General features: G+C 42.1%; 1 protein-coding gene across 7 annotated transcripts in view; it reads right to left on the reverse strand.

The window, feature by feature from the left end:
• The window catches only part of PDE4D (phosphodiesterase 4D), a 1287753-nt gene that overhangs the window by 50131 nt on the left and 1219823 nt on the right, over positions 1-17799 (reverse strand). For 6 of the 7 annotated variants that reach the window (XM_010974890.3, XM_031445608.2, XM_031445617.2 and 3 more), the window contains one exon: positions 582-694. In XM_010974890.3, the coding sequence (XP_010973192.2) occupies positions 582-694 (113 nt within the window). Of the gene's footprint in view, positions 1-581; positions 695-780; positions 1358-17799 lie in introns of those variants that run through there. The other variant, XM_031445628.2, reaches the window with a different exon arrangement.

A 17799-nucleotide genomic window follows, 5' to 3' on the forward strand; every position in this document is an offset into this window, starting at 1 on the left:
AGATTCACGGAAACAAAGGCAATGATCATGAACCTTAACTCTGACGTCCCCTGTGGACACATACAGCCAAGTGAAAACAGAAAGGCTCAGTTCTTACAGGGTTCCCTGACACCTAGGTAAATGTAGGTTAAGGTCCCAAGTTCAGTGAAGTCTTCCGAGTTTGACTTCTGTAGGTGGTGCCATCCATTGCACTGACCTCTAGCAACTCTTACTTCTAACTGGGAATCCCAAGAATACCCTTAAACATAGATTGCCAGTAGACGGGACAAGGTTTCTGCTGCAAGGGCAAAGTGTCACTTAGAAGTACCCTCTCCAAAAAAAGAAACAGAAAACAAAAAAACACTGTATTCTGGGGGTACTGCAGTCAAAAGTATGTCAAAGTTGCTTTTGCAAAATGTTGAATTTCTCTGGAGTGAATGCGAGAGAGCGGCAAGGCACAGCATCAGTTCCTCCAAGGCAGCCAAAATGCAGTCAGTGAGACAAACCTCTATATGGATTTCCCGGGGCCACAGGGGCCAGTGGCTTCACCAGCGTGGGAATCAGCAGCCTAGGGGCCTGGGTGAGTGCGGAGCCGGGCTTACCTTGTTGGAGGCCATCTCACTGACGGAGTGCCTGGTCTGCAGGGTCTCTAGCTGGTCCAGACACCAGTCCAGCTCCTCCAGGGTCTCGCTGGCCAGTTTCTGGTAGGCCTCCTCTGCGAAGAGATAGGGAAAGGGGGACTCAGTTCTCAAGCGCTTCACGGGGCCACCAGCGAGTTCAAAGGGGGCCATCCTGCCGTACCCCGCCATGCTCGGATGCCCGGTGCCCACACATGAGGGCAGCTCCTTCATATTGCCGAGCCGGGCACCGCGAGGGGGGCCGGGGCTCTGCTAGCGGGGCAGCCGGCCTCGAGCAAGCACGCTCTCTCCAGCTTGGCGTCTCGGCTCGGCGTCCAGGGAGGGCGCGCCAAGTGCGGCAAGCCAACTTTTGCACGGACCAAAAACCTCCACGATGCGACTTTGAGAAGTCTCGGTGCTAGAGGATGGCGAAGGGGGTGGCGCGCGCGCCCGGGAGCCCGCCCCGCGGAGGGAGCGTCTGGTCCACCGAGCGATCCGCGTAGCGCCCGGCCCCGAGCCGCGGCCCGGCGCCCGCCCCTCCTTCCAAGCCTTCACTCAAAGCAAATGAATCAGCCGCTGCCGGGTGCGCGGCCACCACGTTTCCTGTTTTCTTTCTCAACTCCTCCGGCGGCGGGCGCAGCGCGGCTCCATCGCCGCGGCTTTCCGGGAACACTCCCCCTCGCGCCCCTCCTCGGCTCCCTCACGCCGAGATCGCCCGGGGCCACAGTCCGCCCGCGCCCCTCGCCGCCCGGCCGCTTCGCCGCCGCATCACCACGCGCCGCTAGCTCGGAAGCCCAACCGGGGAGGCGCGGGCGCGAGCCTGTGGGTCCGCGGGGCTGCCGGTGCGAGGGGAGTGGCGGAAAACCCGGCGTGGAGCGCCCGTCGCCAGCTCGCCCGCCGCCCGGGGTCGCGCCCGCCTCGGGGGCTCCGGGGGGACATGGCGCGCGCGCACGCGACTGCGCACCTGCCCCGCGAGGACCCCGCGCGCGCGCCGCGTAGCCGAGCCCCACCCGGTGGCCCCGACGGCCCGAACCTCTGGGTTTCCACCACCCTGTGCATCCTGCGAGCTTTTGCCCACAAGTCCGACGGGCGGTACAAGCAGGTTATTTAGGACCAGCGCAACCATTTCTATGGGTTTGGGTTTTAAGGTTTCTCAGGCTTCGTTTCTGAAGATTTAGAATTTACCTACTTCAAGAGGACAGGGTGGTTGTGGGCATCAAAGTATTTCTATTAAGACCCAGACTCTCAGTATCCAGCACATCCCCTGCTAAGTACCAGACGTCTACATTTTGGGGTGGACACAAACAAGCAAACAAAAACATACAATGTTGTGGGTCGGAACGCTTGAGAATTTACAGATTAGGCAATACGCTGTATTTTCACATTCAGAATGGTCTGAGTTATCTTAAAGGAACAGCATTTGTGAATGCAGAACATGATATGGGCAATTTACACTTGTCCTGCACCCGTGCCTCTTCCACCTGTGGACTTACAAATCAGGGACCAGGATGGTGTTGTGATGCCAAGGGGAAAAATCTGGAAAACTGTTTCTACCCACCATGTACCGAATAAACTACAAACATGAGGTAGGAAAAGACCACATCCAAAGGCATCCTATGAAAGCAGGTTCTGTTTACAAAAGCTGACCCTGGGGGAACTCTACAGCGAGGGATCAATTGCGAAGAACTTCACTATATTAGCATGCAGATAAGCCAGACTATAAGTGAGGGGAAAATTCCAAACTCCCAGAAGTCCATCTTAGAAAACTTCATTATTGTCATTTAGAAAGAATACATTGAAAAGCTGACATGAAGTTGGTGAGATCCTTTTTCTTTGTCTTCCAATCTACAGGTTATTGGAGGAGAAAAAATTCTGCCCTTAAAATTTAGACCCCATAAATGATCTGTAGCACAACAACAACAAAAAAATTCATGGACTGAATCTCAAGCTCCTGGGATTTTTCAGATAGGTTTTTATATAAAATTTGTAGAAGTGAGAATAGCTTTCAAAGTATTTGTTACATGGGGTATGTGGCTCATTGTTATCAAGGATTCTTGAACTGTTTGCTATTCAGTTTGAGAACCAGGTTAAAAATTGCCTTTTATTCCATTTTTTTTTCCCTGCACCAATCTTTGTAAATATATACTTTAGGTGAACAAACAACTGCCTAAACCTTGCCAGGTGAATTAAAGTATAAGATTGGAACTTTTCCCCCAACAAAAGGAACAGTCTTAGAGATAATTTTAAATCTTAAGTATAAAATATTTCACCTGTAGAGCCTTTCTTTGATTATAAGAATATAAAAATATAACATGCTTATTATAAAATTTGAATCACTGCACAAAGATGTAATGTAGAAAGTTCCCTGTAATCCCATACCCTAAAAATCACAAATAATAATTAAGCCTATGACCATAGCACATTTTCATTTTACTTAATACCTTCCATATGCAACTGTAGCATTACCTAGTTGTGATGCTAGTACGTGTAATGGATGGTTTGGTTTTGGTTTATTCCTTCCCTCTATGGTATAAAATAAGGATGTAGGAATTTTAAGAAGAAATTAACTTATTTTAGGTGATCTGAGCCATCCACGTCAGCACATACAGTGGGTTAAAGATGCATAGCCATTGTGTCTAGGATTTGTTCCCTGCCATCTTTCTAGTCCTTGGTTATATCCAGAAGCTGGAAATCCCCTCTCCACACCTCATAGACTTGGCATTCCATATTCCTCTCACCTGCTTTCCAACTCTTCCAAAGTTTGAGTCCCAGGGGAACCTCTCCCCCCCCCCCCCCCCACTTCTCAAAGCTTTTCAGAAACACAGGCCTTGGACCTAGCAGAATGTAGCACTGCATATTAGACTTCAGTGTTTATTTATTTAATTGTAATAGAGGAGAAGTACCTCAGTAAACTTTCAGGGCTTCAAGACATTATGCACTTAAAAAGAGGGCTTGCTCTTACGAAGGCAGTACAGCAACAAGAGGGACAACTTATTTCAGAAGATCTACTTTATGTCCAAATCATAGATTAGCCATTTTGACAATCAGCACTTGAGTACAATAATAATGTGGTCTCTTATATGTATTTTAAGTTCTAACTACTTCTGCATGCATGCATGCACTGTATAAATCTGGAGAATGAGAAAAGAAAAAAAAATGACGAGAGCACATCTACATACCAATAAGTAAGAAAATAATTACTGACAACAAAGCAAAGAACAGTTTGTTCTATAAAACTGTTGCTCAAATAAAGAATTACTGTTGCTATTAGCATAGAGCTCAGAATCCTACTTTTTCCAAATTCTTCAGTTTATAGGCAATAAGGCTAGCCACAGCTTTTCAGGATCAGTATTAAAGCTTAACTTTTAGGAATTTTAACCCCGAATATTCTAAGACATCAAGTAACTGACCTTTTCATCCCTGCTAAAAAAACCTCAACGTGGAGTTTTCAGCTATCCTTCAGGAAACTGAGTCACCGCACCAAACAGCACACCTAAATGTCACCGACAGCTCTCAGGACAAAAACAGTGAGCTAGTTTAATTTGGGGTTTTACCCAGGACACATACTGCATTCATTAATAAAAGACTCTTCTCCCTAGAGAGTAGCAGTCACAGTGGCACGACTTAAATATATGAAAACTCTTCTACTGCGCCATCCAAGATCTTGTTAAGTCAAGGAACTGCGGGGAAAAGCTGCCGAGGCGACCACTGTTGGCCCGATTCCATAAAAGATGGGGGAGGGCTAAGGAGCCTTTGCAAGTCCCCTCCTCCGGCAGCGTCGGGCGCCTCCAAGGCCTCCTGGAACTACGTGACACCCGTGTTTCTGCTCAGGATCTTCTCTGAACAAACAGTCCTCAATGCTTGTGGGCCAGCATTTGGCTTCCGTCATCATGATGCGATCAAGGGCTCCCCTGACACACGGCCTGACACGGTGCCAGGGGCTCCAGGAGGGGACGCTGAGGCAGCAGCGCCCTTTCAAAGAGGAACAAAGTAATCGCCCAGAGCCACAGCGGTCAGCTAGAGGTTGAGGTCGTCTTCTTGTGAAATGTTCAGCCGCTCACTCTCACCCACAGCTGTCAGTGATGCTGACCACTGAGGTAAAAGGAACTATTCTACACGATGTGTGACTGGGGGCATGTCAGTTTCTTTGCCAACACTCAACTGATTAAAGGTCTGTATAAATTTATCATAACTCCCAGACGGGCCTATTGGTGTAAATGAAGGGAACAAGTCCAAAAAATATCACTTGCTTTGGACACCATTTGCTTGCACTTAATTGAAACATAAATACAAACTGTAATGGCTGATTCAGATTTTTCTTAAACAAAATGAAAAAACAAAACTCCCAAACCTTCAGCCAGCAGCTCCTAAGAGCAAATACTTCAATGTATATCTTCCTAAGCAATTCTAGTTTCTCCTGGCCTAATTCCCACGGAAATTCCCTCTGTGTTCCTAAGGATGGAGTTGATACTGTCCAAAGTTGGCAGAATTGGGGAAAAATAATTTCCATTTCACCATGTATTGCTTCAAGCTACTCACTCCCTGAATTTGCTCCAGTAAAAGATATGTGCAGTTTAGCTCTCACTTTTGCTAACTTTTCTCCCCCCGTATGCATTTTATCTGATGGGAAATACATGAAGGAGTTGGATTCCCTTTCAGTGTGTACGTGTAACAGGTTTAAGCAGAGCTTGCCAGTGGCAAGCTGCTCTCATTTCCAAGTGTATTTCTGGCATCAAGTTCTTGTTTTGAAATCTTAAGAAATATATAAAATCTCACTTAGTACTTCAGAAAACCTCCAAAGGGAAGGTATACATAATTCTGTGAATTTTTTTTATCTTCCCACTATCTATGATTTTTTTTTCCTGGGGCTGCCTAAGGCTCTAGTAAAAAAAATTTTTTTAATGAAATAAATGCAAAATTGGGTTTCCTTGACTTCTAATAGCATCAGTTATTCAACAAACATTTATTTAGCATCAAATATGTGTCATGCATTTTATGAGAGTCTGCAAAAACCAGATGCATAAAAGAATGTGTCCCTTATCCAAGGAAAGCCTAGAGTCCAGTAATGGTGATGGTTCTCAGCATACTAGACTGTAAAAGGCATTCTGAAAAAAGGGAGCATATAGGCTTTGGGAGAATAACAGAAGGCAAATCAGTGGTAGAGTGGGAGAAGGCTGAATCCTAAAGGATGAAACAGGAGGTAAGTGAAGAGGACGGGAAGAACTTTTATAGGAAAACAACAGGAATAAGCACATAGGCCTGAGTTCAAAAGATGCATGTGTACATGTACGTAGAGAAAGGAAGTTCCACGAGCAGGGCCTTGCTCAGGCGGAAAGAGGCTGGAGAAATCCGTAGATACTGGCCATGGAAGTCTTGTCAGGCATGTGCAGGTAGGGGCTTTGGACTGAACCTTCGAGAGGAGTGAAGTCACTGAGTGATTCAGAGTACTGTGTGACATGGAGTCTGATGGAAAATTCTAGGGCTCTGCCAGAAATGGGGTGGAGGGAGGCAAGGCTGTAGTCAGCGAGACCATTATCTTCAGCCATATTGTTGGTAGAATCAAATGAATAATTTATAGAATATTTGCTTCTATGATGATTATTCTTATCTAAGGCAATCTCTATTAAAATTTGACATAAGCATATGTTTTCACGGTATGTCAGGCATGAATAGAAGGAATGCCTGCCCATTTGACTTTTAAGGGAATATATTTCTTGCTCTTAAAAACTACAATCTTCTGAAATTTTTATCATATTGTATTCATCATAATTTCTGCATTTACCAGAATTTCTTTCAGGGAGAGTGCAAGAAAGCACTTGACAAGGCTACTTATTACAGAAAGTGAGGCTTTAAGGAGCCCTGGTTTGGAAAAAATTAATCTGTGGTCTCTTCCCCATAGGAAAGGGAAAGAATATGCTTGTTGCCCCAGTGGGAATATGTGTGTATGTGTGTTTGTTTGTTTGTGTGTAAAAGAAAGGAGTCAGCTTGGTCTACAGGGTAAGTTCACTCTATAAACTCCCCAGTCTTTAATAACGTTACTGAAGGTGCATAACACTGAGATAAAGAGACTGTTTTGTTTTGTCTTAATCCAGCAAGGGGACTGAGCCTAGAGGCCAGATTGGTTCAAACTGAAATGTTAGCCTGAGCTGAAACTGGAGACAAGAGGCAGAGAAAAAGGAGGAAGGTTTGGAACTCAGTGTAACAGCAGGATTTCTGTCCAAGGAAATGGAGTTTGAGCCGAGTTTAATCAGACATCTGGATTGGGGACACTATGTGACATGTGTGCGACTATAAGTGATATTACTCCTTGATGGAAACTGGAAGAGTAGGAGGTGGCTCCAATCTCCAACTCACTACATATAAGCCATAACCCCTGGAAGATCACCTAATCTTTCTTGGACCTTGTAGGTTATTTTAGTTTAAGTGGGAGACTGTGAGTTAAATAACCCTGCCTTGCTCGTCTAATAGATTTTTTCCAGGCATTGTACTAAATGATGGAGATTTAGCAATGAAAAAGGTAGTTAAAAGTTTCTGCCTAGTCTCATGGAGTTAACATCCTACTGATTATAATAATTTCCTTTTCATTTGAATCAACATATCTTGAACACTTGTGATGTGCCACTGCTGAGTACACCAAATGTTAGGGAATAACTTTGGGTTTCAAGAAGTTCATAGTCCAATGAGGAAGGCAATTAGAGGAGCGTATGTAAGTTTCCACTGAAACCAGGCAGTAGGTACAAGTCCAATGTCAGCACAAGGCAGAGATGGGGGACAGGGAAGGTGCCACCTCTCTCAGCCCAGGAGAGATCTGGGAAAGCTTCTGAAAGAGGGAATGCCAGCCCCGAGTCCTCAAGGATGGGCTGAAGCATTAACCAGGTGAGGGATGGAAGGTGACATCTGAGATCGAGAAAAGCACATGCCACTGCCAGTTGGAGAACACAGGCCATTCAGGTGGCTATAAGGAGATGAGGATGCAAAGCTTGTCAGGCAATGGACAAAGACAGAGGTGGAGAAGTCGTCATGGAGGAGTTAGTATACTATTCCAAGAGTTTACGCTTTTTTTTCTGGAGGAACCATTAAAGCTATAAGCGAGGAAGTCACATGGTCAGATTTGCTTTTCAGAAAGATTACTCTGGGAACAGTATGAAAGGAAGATTGCAGAAAGGCAGGACCAGGTAGGAGGCCTAAAGTGGGAGGAGAAGCCACCAGAAATGGAGGGCGAGAGCCTCTCAGTAGCAAAGAGAAAGGAGAATTTCAAAGGAGGGTATCGAGGCATAGCCATTGATATTCAAAATGGACCATGTATACCTGCCAGTTTGGGTTAAGATGATTTTTATTCCCCATTTCTATTTCAACAGAAAAGACTACAGAGAGTGCTCAGAGTATGCTCAGAAGGAAGCTTCTCTCTGGGAAGTTGTTTCAATAAAGCAACAATACACATTTTGCAAAAAAGGCTGAAAAAAAAAAGTCAAACTAAGTGTGTTATTTTCATACTCCTGTTACAACCTTAGGAATCATTTTGATTCCCGTGGGGAGCAGGCTTGTAGGAGGATGTCTGTGCTTCCATCCACACACAATCAATCCTCAGGCTTGACAGCCTTTGGATCTTTATCTTTGTCCGTTCCTTGTAGAAAGTAAGGAGTTTGATCAGGTGATCTCTGCTGCCTATCCAGTGCTGACATGTATTTATTCCCCAACGTCTGACACTATTATCTGAGTAGGGTGTTGGTTTGAGGTTGCTCATGATTGATTAGCCTGGGTGGGGTCAGGTATTACTATAGCAGGAATTCCAGACTTGACCAGATGTCTTCAAAGATCCCACCCAAAAGCATGATTCTAGAACTCTGTGAGTTTAGCTCAACTGTGTAACAGGTTTGGATGTCTTATACTTGAAATTAAGATATTTTGAGAAAGAAAGGTATTGATACATAGAAAGTTGTGCTTTTCCTGCTGTATATTTACACCCTCTACCCCTACCCCAACCATGTCCGCATCTAATACTTTGCCAATTGATTTACCAGTTTATTCTTAATTTCTATAACTGCCACCTTTAGTCAAATCCTCATCCATATATTTCTAGATTCCTGTAACAGCCTACTACTGGATCTCCTTGGGTTCAGGTTTTCTCACCACAATCCTATTTATAAAGTCAGAATAGTCTTTCTTAAACTCTATTTTCAGTATGTCAGTGCCTCACTCAAAATCCAGCCACACAAACTCCCTTCTGCTTATTCTGTGAATGCCATGCTTCTTGAGTTCACAGAAGGTCTTCTTTCAATGGGCTTTTCAATACCATTCTGGCTCCCTTTTATTCACCATCCCATCTACGGCTGCCCTCTGGCCTGGATACAATTTGCTGGCTTCTGTCTCTATGACTGTGTTTATCTCACTTTTATATGTGTTTCTAGGGTTTTCTTCAAGTGTCTAGGACAACTCCTGACATTTACAAGCACTCAACAAACATTTGTGAGTGAATAACCAATAAGCATGCATGCTTTTAAACAAATAAGAATATTTTTTTCCAAGAAAGATGTAAGCAGTCATACTGTCCTGAGGGTGCCTCTCTAGATATATCCATCTCCATCTAGCTGTCTCTTATGCTTGATCTCTTGCTTTCAAACTCTGTGGTCTGTTTTGAAAGAGTATTAGGAATGAACACTGCCAGAATTTTGGACTGGTTAACACACCGTGGTTCTCTTCCTGAAAAGAAATATTAATGTTATACTTAAACAGTAGGTATTATAATAAATACTGAGAATGATCTTTATAAAATTGGGCAAAATTGTGAAAGATTCCATCAATACACAGATATGAAGTTTGGGTGGAACAAGTGAATGAACAAAAGGCCATGTGCCATCTTACCAAGATCAAGAGAATACATTCCCCATGCAAATTAAAACTGGGAGAAAGCTGGATCTCCTGCCTACTCTTGCTGCTCTAAGTTTAGCCTACCTGCGGTGCTCATGTTATTTATTAACAGCCATATTTAAGTCCATATTTCCCTCACAATATAATACACTTAAATATTGTCTATTGCCTCCCCATAAGATTGTTCTCTGTTTTCACTACTTCATCTCCACCATCCATCCCACCCCTATCTGTTTCCCGAGACCCCACACATGTGCAGCCTCTGTGGGTTTTACTTTTTTAGAAAGTAATTTAGAATTTTAAATTCCAGACTTTTATTTAGATTTTCCTTAGAAGATGACTTTTCTGTCTTAAGAGTCCTTTCTCAATCTTTATAATTCCCTGTCACATTATATCATGTATTTCTTTTTACCATAAACTGTACTTGTTTCATTGCTCACTGTTCTGTCTCTGACCTCCCTAAAGTCACCAAGGACTCCAGGTTGAGAATTCCTTCCTGAATGGAGAAGAGAAAATAATCGTTTTAATCAACACTGCTCCAGAATTTTTTACTCTGAATGGGTACCTTTGCTGCCTTCTCCATTTCCTTCCTTCCCTTCACTGTGGATACCTAAAGAGAAGTATTGCCAAAGAGATACTCATCCCATTTAAAGGAACTGAAGTCTGAGCTTAAAAAAAAAAGTGTACAAAAGGTGTCCAAAGAATGACCAGGCTCTTTCAAACAGGCTGTGAATAGGGTCTGAGAAGGTAATTTCTTATGTTCAACTTTAATACTCATTACTTGTGCTATAGGTAGAACACATGAGTGAGAGGCGATGTCAGCCTACTGGTAAACCTGTGTTTGTTAAATGTGTATACATTATAGAGCAAGTTTCAGCGCCTGACACATTATATCAAATATACTTGGCTGATCTATTTGTATATGTGTTGGCTCCTTACACAAGTTTAAGAAAAAGAAATTAGTTTTCTAGTTGTACAAGAGTATCTAGGGAGATTTAGATTTGGACAAGAAAGTTCTTACACATGCATGCAAGAATTCACAACCTACAGAATTCCTCATGGGAAGAAGTAGCAATAGGTCAGGAAGAGTATGGATTTTTGAGTCATCCAGAATTTGAATGCTAGCTTTGCCATTGTTCCAGTCATTGTGTTATCTTAAATTAGTCATTTAAATAGCTAAGCCCATCGTATAAGTTAGAAATTAATTTTTATGAGAAATGCATGTGAAAATGCATGTAAAGCACCAAGGGCTATGTTTGACTTATCCATAGTTACTATTATTCTGACCTAACTTACAAGGTTGTTTAAATAAATTAAACCTCAGTAAGGTATTTCATACATAAGGGGTTACTTCTACTCTCACAGGTTCTCAATCTTACACCATTTACTATTTTCTTATCATCACCATCAACTTTCAGTCATTAACCAGTTCTGGGCTGAACATGAGTGAAGAATCTAAGATCTAGAATAGCTTTCACAAGATGAAACCAAATCATACAGTCACTATGGATTTACAAATATGTACAAAACATACCGGTTAATGACAGAGCGCCAATTCCTATGGGGTTCCTGGGAGGTGATATCATTCCAACATTTCCCAAAGAATGTTAAGTGAACATAATTCTTTAAGATTCTCCTTACTTAGAGAATTATGTGGGCAAACAAGGTTGGGAAACGTTGTAAATGTAGCCTCTCTGCAGTGGTTTTAATGGACAGGAACTTTTCAAAAACTAGCAGCTCTACAGCAAAGGAACCTGTCGAATATCATTTAACAAGTATTATTTAAACATATCTGATCTTGAAATGCTCTTTTTTTTCATACAACAACTATCATGTCTCAAAGCATACTTTGGAAAACTTTGTCCTCATGTCCGGTGAGTCCAAAAACGTAAACACAATACATATGTTCTGTGGGTTCTCATATATCTGAAGTCTCTGCCAAGGCCATCTTATTCCCCTCCTCATGCTTTCACGTACTTTTGAGAGAGTAATATTCCTCCTTCCCTTCCTTCCTCTCTCTTTTTCCCCAGAAAGAGAGCAGTCAAAAAAAAAAAAAAATCCATACATATTTATTGAGCCTCTCTAATGTTCCGGTGGCTGTGAAATACAAGAACATGAAAGATTCAGTGGCCTGGACCTGGAAAGGAACTTCTAATACCCTGCTGAGAAAATCAGACACGTGACCAGCTGCTGCCTAGAGACAGTGTGAGGTGGCAGAGAAATCACTCGGCCTGGGAGTGCTGCTGTAGTCCAGAGCAGGGAGAGGGAGGCACAGACTGTGGCCAAGGGTGCAGGGTTCCAGGAAGATGTTGAACAGGGATATAGGTCTTCGACGAAGTCTGTGGTTGGAATGGCTGTGGGAGGAGCCAGTCAGCTGGCATTCTTTTCAGGTAGAAGAAATGTCTGGAGTCTGTATAAGGGTTTCATGTGTAGGTGGAAAATAGCCTGGATGGAGGAGACTCCTTCCAGGGAGCAGAAAGGAAACACAGTTGAATACTTAAACGTGTTGCCTTAAGCTAATGGATATTGTGGGAATTGCATAAGTGCACTAGTGGCCCAGGGAGGATAAAATGAGGAAGAGAGGAGGGAGATTCAGAATCCACTGCAGTAGTCCAGATGCACAGTGAACAATAAGCAGAGGGTGCAGGCTATACATTTTAGTGGCCCACTATGGCAGTTATGAGCAATAGAAGAGCATGGTGACATTGGGGACAGAGACCTACATTCAAATGTTGGCTCTGAACTCAGCAACCATGTGGCAAAGCTGGGTGGATTATTGAACTTTTCTATATATCAGCCTTTTCTTTTGTAAATAGGGCTAAAAATACATCCCACAGAAGGTTGCACCCCCAGGGCATTTTCCATATTTGATTTGAATTTTAAGACTAACTTCAATTTAAAAATCACATATCCATATGCCTGTTTCATTTTTGCTGGCTTCATTTCAACTTAAATATGTGATTTGTTTAAAAATTTTGTAAATATTTATCAAGTTTGTTACACGTAACACATAACAGCTGATTCTAACCGTGATCCATCTCCTCCCCATCTCTTCTTAAAACACAGTTATCAAAACAATTCTGTACATATTTTTGATACTTGCGGTATTTAGCACCTGCATCTCTCTGAAAATTAACACAATAAGCAACAGTATTCATTGTACCCACTGTGGTGGTCGTTTTATTAAGCAAGATGCATAGATCATGCCACTCATGTTTTATGTCACCCTTAAGATTAGCTTCTGCAAATATATATTATTTCAAAACAATATGGACACTTCTTGCCATGCTCTGATCTTGTAAAAGCAAATTTTGTTTGGGGTATTCCAAGTTTATGCATAAATTACAGCTTCTTGATCAGAGAAAAAAAGAAGTTGCATAGCAATTTTCTTTCCATTGTCTGAAAACATAATGGTTGCCAGGGCATATTTATAAGCTGGAATTATTTATTTACTGCGTGGACATTTTGCATTGAGATCATTAAGGGTTTTGATTTAAGACAAGTTCAGAGACCCATTCTAATTAATTGCTGTAATGTGTCCTTCTGGTGACTTTATATATATTTGTTTATTTAAGCAGTATTACATATCTTAACTCTTTGAAGCACAATTTTCAAGTTTTATGACTTCTGCCATTTTGCTAACACCACTATGCTCAGTGCATCTACCATTTCACTGGAATTATTTATTTCATTCATATAATATTTTGTTGCAAATCTAACCAATGGAGAAGTTTCTGGATATTTAGGGCCACATTCTAATTTCACTCTGTATATTTTGTTTTCAGAATTTGTCCCAGTGACCTAATAATCACGGCTGCCCACCTTGAAAGTGTCTTTTATTCAGCAGCTTCAAGGCCCTAGAGAACCGTTTATTCCTTTTTGGCGTTCTCTGAGACCTTCCAACAAGCAAAAATTATAGGGAAATTCAACTTCCGTGGAGGCTGTCATTTGCTTCTGAAGGCTCAGATTCTACCCATAAGAGTCTGGGGAGAAGATTAAATGAGATAAGGAAGTGGCTTTCAAACATTTTTGACAGTGAACCACAGTAAGAAACGTATTTTATACTACGGCCACTATATTTGTTCCAAGTAGGAGGTGTAGTGACTACTACTGTTAATTGTGCTCCTTTTTTGAAGAAGTCTGGGTGCTGACTCCTACTATAAAAAATATGTACAGGAATGTTTTGATATCTGTTTTGTTTAAAAAGTTGGGGTAGGGGTGAACTCCTATTAAAAGCAACTCCTGTGTGTTATATATAATAGTCATGGAAAAACTGGTTTATAGTCTTTGTTCAACAAACTATGCATTTAAGTTAAAATGAAAGAATTATATATACACAATATAAAGGAAACCTATATATAATTCAAACAGTATACACAGACCCAGACATGCACACACTCACACAGGACGCATATTTGATTCAGTATATAAAGAACTGAAATAGAACCTACATGAAATAATATTTACCCTTACCAAGTATGATTCACTATGATGTTTTCTCTTTTATTCTGTTTATTTTAAAATTTTGACCGTGACCCACAAAATTGATTTTGTAATCTACCAATAAGCTTGAAGACACTAGGGTAAGGAATCACCTAGCTTAATAAATGTTAGTTTTGCCTCCCTCTTCTCTCTTCCTCCCACTTTATAATAAAAATTCTCCCTGTACTTTTCTACTGCGAGGGAGACATGTAAGTAGAACACAGGGCTCGCTAAGCTACGAGCTGTCTAATATGCAGGTATTTTGTAAGTCATTTCTCCATACATGTGAGTTTCCTTAAGGCATTGGAGGCTTAGCAGTTGAGCACATAAAGCAGTGATCACTCTCTAACAAGCCTGTAGGAGCCAGACAGATCATATGAATGAGTGGTGTGGTTGGGAAGGGGGTACAGTGGGGGCAGTAGGTGGCAAATTCAGAGGGCATCTGTGGGACTAACGGCCAACTGTGGCCAGACCCTAAGATTTTTCAAAAGAATCCTCGTATTTGGAGTTTTAGACGTAACATCTGGTTTTTTTAAGTTTGGGTAACTAATTTAAAAAAGTTAAACACATTAAGGATACGACAAAAAAGCCTATGACCCTTAGTGGCCAGATTGCAGCCTCTAATATCCACAGTGTGTAGCACAAGGGACTGACATCTTCCTGAGAGTAATGTCTTAGACAAGTCCAAAAGGACATTATAATTTCAAGATAGAGAAATTAAGTTAAATGTTTCTGGAATCCAGAATGCTAATGTGGGGTCACTGAAAGACTATTTGATTTGGAGTCAAAAGACAGAGATTCCTTATTGGGTTCCAGCAGTTACTCAGGAATGGTCTTGGCCAAATGATCTCAGCTGTCCATGGACCAACTGGACCCCTATGAGATGTGCTGTGAGGAACTCGGCCTGACCAAAAATATCTGGCTCCAATGACCTAACAATTACTAATGACCCAACCAAACAGGGAGCACTGTTTCCCAAAGACGGCCACACATCCTTACCCTTTCATTGGCAAATGAATAGGAAAAAATAAATCTTTCCATTTGGCTCTCACTTTCCTTTCTAGCTCTCAAACTCTTAACAAAGAAATTCCCAGAAAACCTCACTCTTTCCTTAATTTCTAGGGGTCTTTTCCTCTTTCAGTCCCTCCTACATAATCTTATGTTCTCAAAGCACGCCTTGCATAATAGTAACAATCTCTCTCCTTACACAAAACCATACCTCTTTCCTTCCATCTATCCTATTCCTGCCTTTCACAGGCTCCTTCCCTCATGCAAAAGTTCTTTCAAAGGAAGCTCTGCGTAGAAGCAGATGACAAGCTCTCTGTAGGAGCAGAAGGAAGGTCTAGGGTGCAGTGATCCTGGGATCACTCAGGGAGGGGGTATTCAGGAGGAGATTAAGAATGATGGATTCTAAAGCTGGAGGGAATCCACATGCTTTTTCTATTTTGGCTTTGCCAGGGAGTGAGTCCTTTTCATGGACAAAGTTGGGAAACAAGACATTGTTTTCTTGATTTTATTGACATCGATTCATCTTTGTCTACTTAAACTTTGGTTCAATTCACTACTCAGCAAAAATCTGCTGAGCACCTGCTAGGAGGTACCTTGGACTCTAAGAGGTGCTCAACGTTCAGAGCTGAATTCGGAAGATCTCTGGTTTCAGGGAGTCCCCAGGCTAGAGGTGCTGATCAAAAAATGAGAAATTCAACTAACAAGAAGCTGAGAACATCCAGAAGATAATGTTTATTTTAAAAAGACAATGCAAGAGGCAATTGTGGGAGGCAGAGGAGAAAAACTGTCACTGGCAGAGAAGTGGGTGAAACCCAGCCCTTTGAGAGCTTGTTTAAATTTCACAGCTTAAATTCCCCACCTGCTGCTCCCTCTGCCCACCTAGTCCTCCTCCCCATGAGCTGGGTCCCCGTGGCCACAGGGTCCTGCTCTCTTTGTGGGGAATGAAAGTTTGGAAATAAATTTATCAGGACAGGTTACCATTGGTAACGTAATTCTCCTTCAGGATGAGACTGGCACCTGAATGTAACCTGTTGGGTTGGATCCTGGAGGAAGGTGCCTGTTCTACAGGAGTAAAGCTCCTATTCCAGCTCAGAGCCACCCCCACCCCCACCCCCCAATTTCTTTATTTAGAAACAAAGGCTGGGTGGGTCCCTGCTCCTCTTCATCTCTAAACAGACAACATGCTGGGTTATTCTGCGCCAGAGAGGGACCCTCCAAGGACTGAAAATTCAACAAAATGGTTTTGGAGTAAAGCAGCCCTTTTTTCCAAACCTGAGCTTTGCCACTGACTTGCTTGAGACCCTCATATAAGCTAATTTGCTTGTCTAAGCTTGTTCTCCAACTTGTAAAAAGGGCAGAACAGTACCTACATCACAGGGTGATTGTGAAGATTAACTGGATTATTCCTATAAAAGCAGTGCCTGAAAAATAGTAAGTGCTCAGAAAAGTAAGATGATGATGAATTTTATATGCAGGCACATAGAGTGTGTTAGGATTTTCTGAATTATTTCCAGCTCATTCCAATGTTTCACTCTTCTCCCAGATTCTGTTATCCACCAGCTGACTGAGAGGGTCTTTCCAGCCTTTATCAGTATGATTAGGACCAGTCATCCTGGCAAGTGCTCTCAAATTGTTTATCTAATTAAACACGCAAACCTTTTAAACTCAGACATCCTAAATCTCTGTAGCTTGTCTCTGCTGATTTGGTCAGAACAGCTCAGATGGTAGGCAAGTGCTTTCCGGGTAGAAAAAATAAATAAATTAGCAGTCTGGAAAACAAAGACCTCTGCGCTAAAAGAACTTCACTGAAACAGCTTGCTCACCCTGTTTATTTTGCCAGAGTGTCTAGCATGAGTAGGGGTCTGGGAAAATCCAGGTTACCACCCAGCAGGAGTTCCCTCCAAAGACTGAGACTGACAGATATCATATTTGATGTCTGAGAGCCAAACCGGAAGTCAATTCTTCAAGTAATTAAATCACTAAATATTCTATTGCAATGATTTGTTTGCTACTAGACTGAATTTCTCCAGGGCTGGGACCATATCAAATACATTTTTCCATCTCTAATGCTAAACACTGGTTGTCCTATACCAGATATCCAATATATGTTTGTTGAACTTAATTGAACTGAAAAAGCATGGAACAGTCCCTGTATTAAGGCTATCTTTCTGTAACGTTTCCAGAACTTCTAATGCATCTGAGAATCAATAACTAGACTGGTAGAGGAATACTAACATGGTTCAGGGGCCTGTGAGCCTCCTGCTCTGAGACATCATGTGATTAGAGTAACTTCCGTGCTGTGGAGAGAAATCCCTGGTAGAGTGAATCGTATCTTCATTTTTCTCCTCCTAGTGTCCTACAGAGTGGTTTATTGCCTGGGTGCCTAAGCACCCTATTTCATTTATTTGTTTAGATATCTATTGCTCCTTGTTCCTTAAGGGTAGAGGGTTAATATATTCTAATTGGCCTGGAATTTACCAGATTTATGCCTTTATCCTGGTGTAAGTATGAATAGTATTGCCTTTTACTCTCAAGTGTCCTGGCGTGAATGCTAAATTGTATGGACACTATGGGGAAGTCCATCACACATCATTTAGCTGCCCAATTCCACCGCCCCTGAAAGTAACTCTCTCAAATCACCAAAGCATTCAGGAGCTTTGGGCCCAAGAATAGACACCTCTCTCCAGAAAGACTCTTGGTGGAACAACCAAAAAAATCAGTTCTCTAAATTTAAGTCTTTCTTTCATCTTGGATCTCTTATAAACACTACAAAACAAAGACTTCCTTCCTAATAATTACATCCCCAAATTTACTGAAATCTAGAAGGCATGCCCATTTGAAAACC

Source organism: Camelus dromedarius, chromosome 3, assembly GCF_036321535.1.
Source record: "Camelus dromedarius isolate mCamDro1 chromosome 3, mCamDro1.pat, whole genome shotgun sequence".
NCBI lineage: Eukaryota > Metazoa > Chordata > Mammalia > Artiodactyla > Camelidae > Camelus > Camelus dromedarius.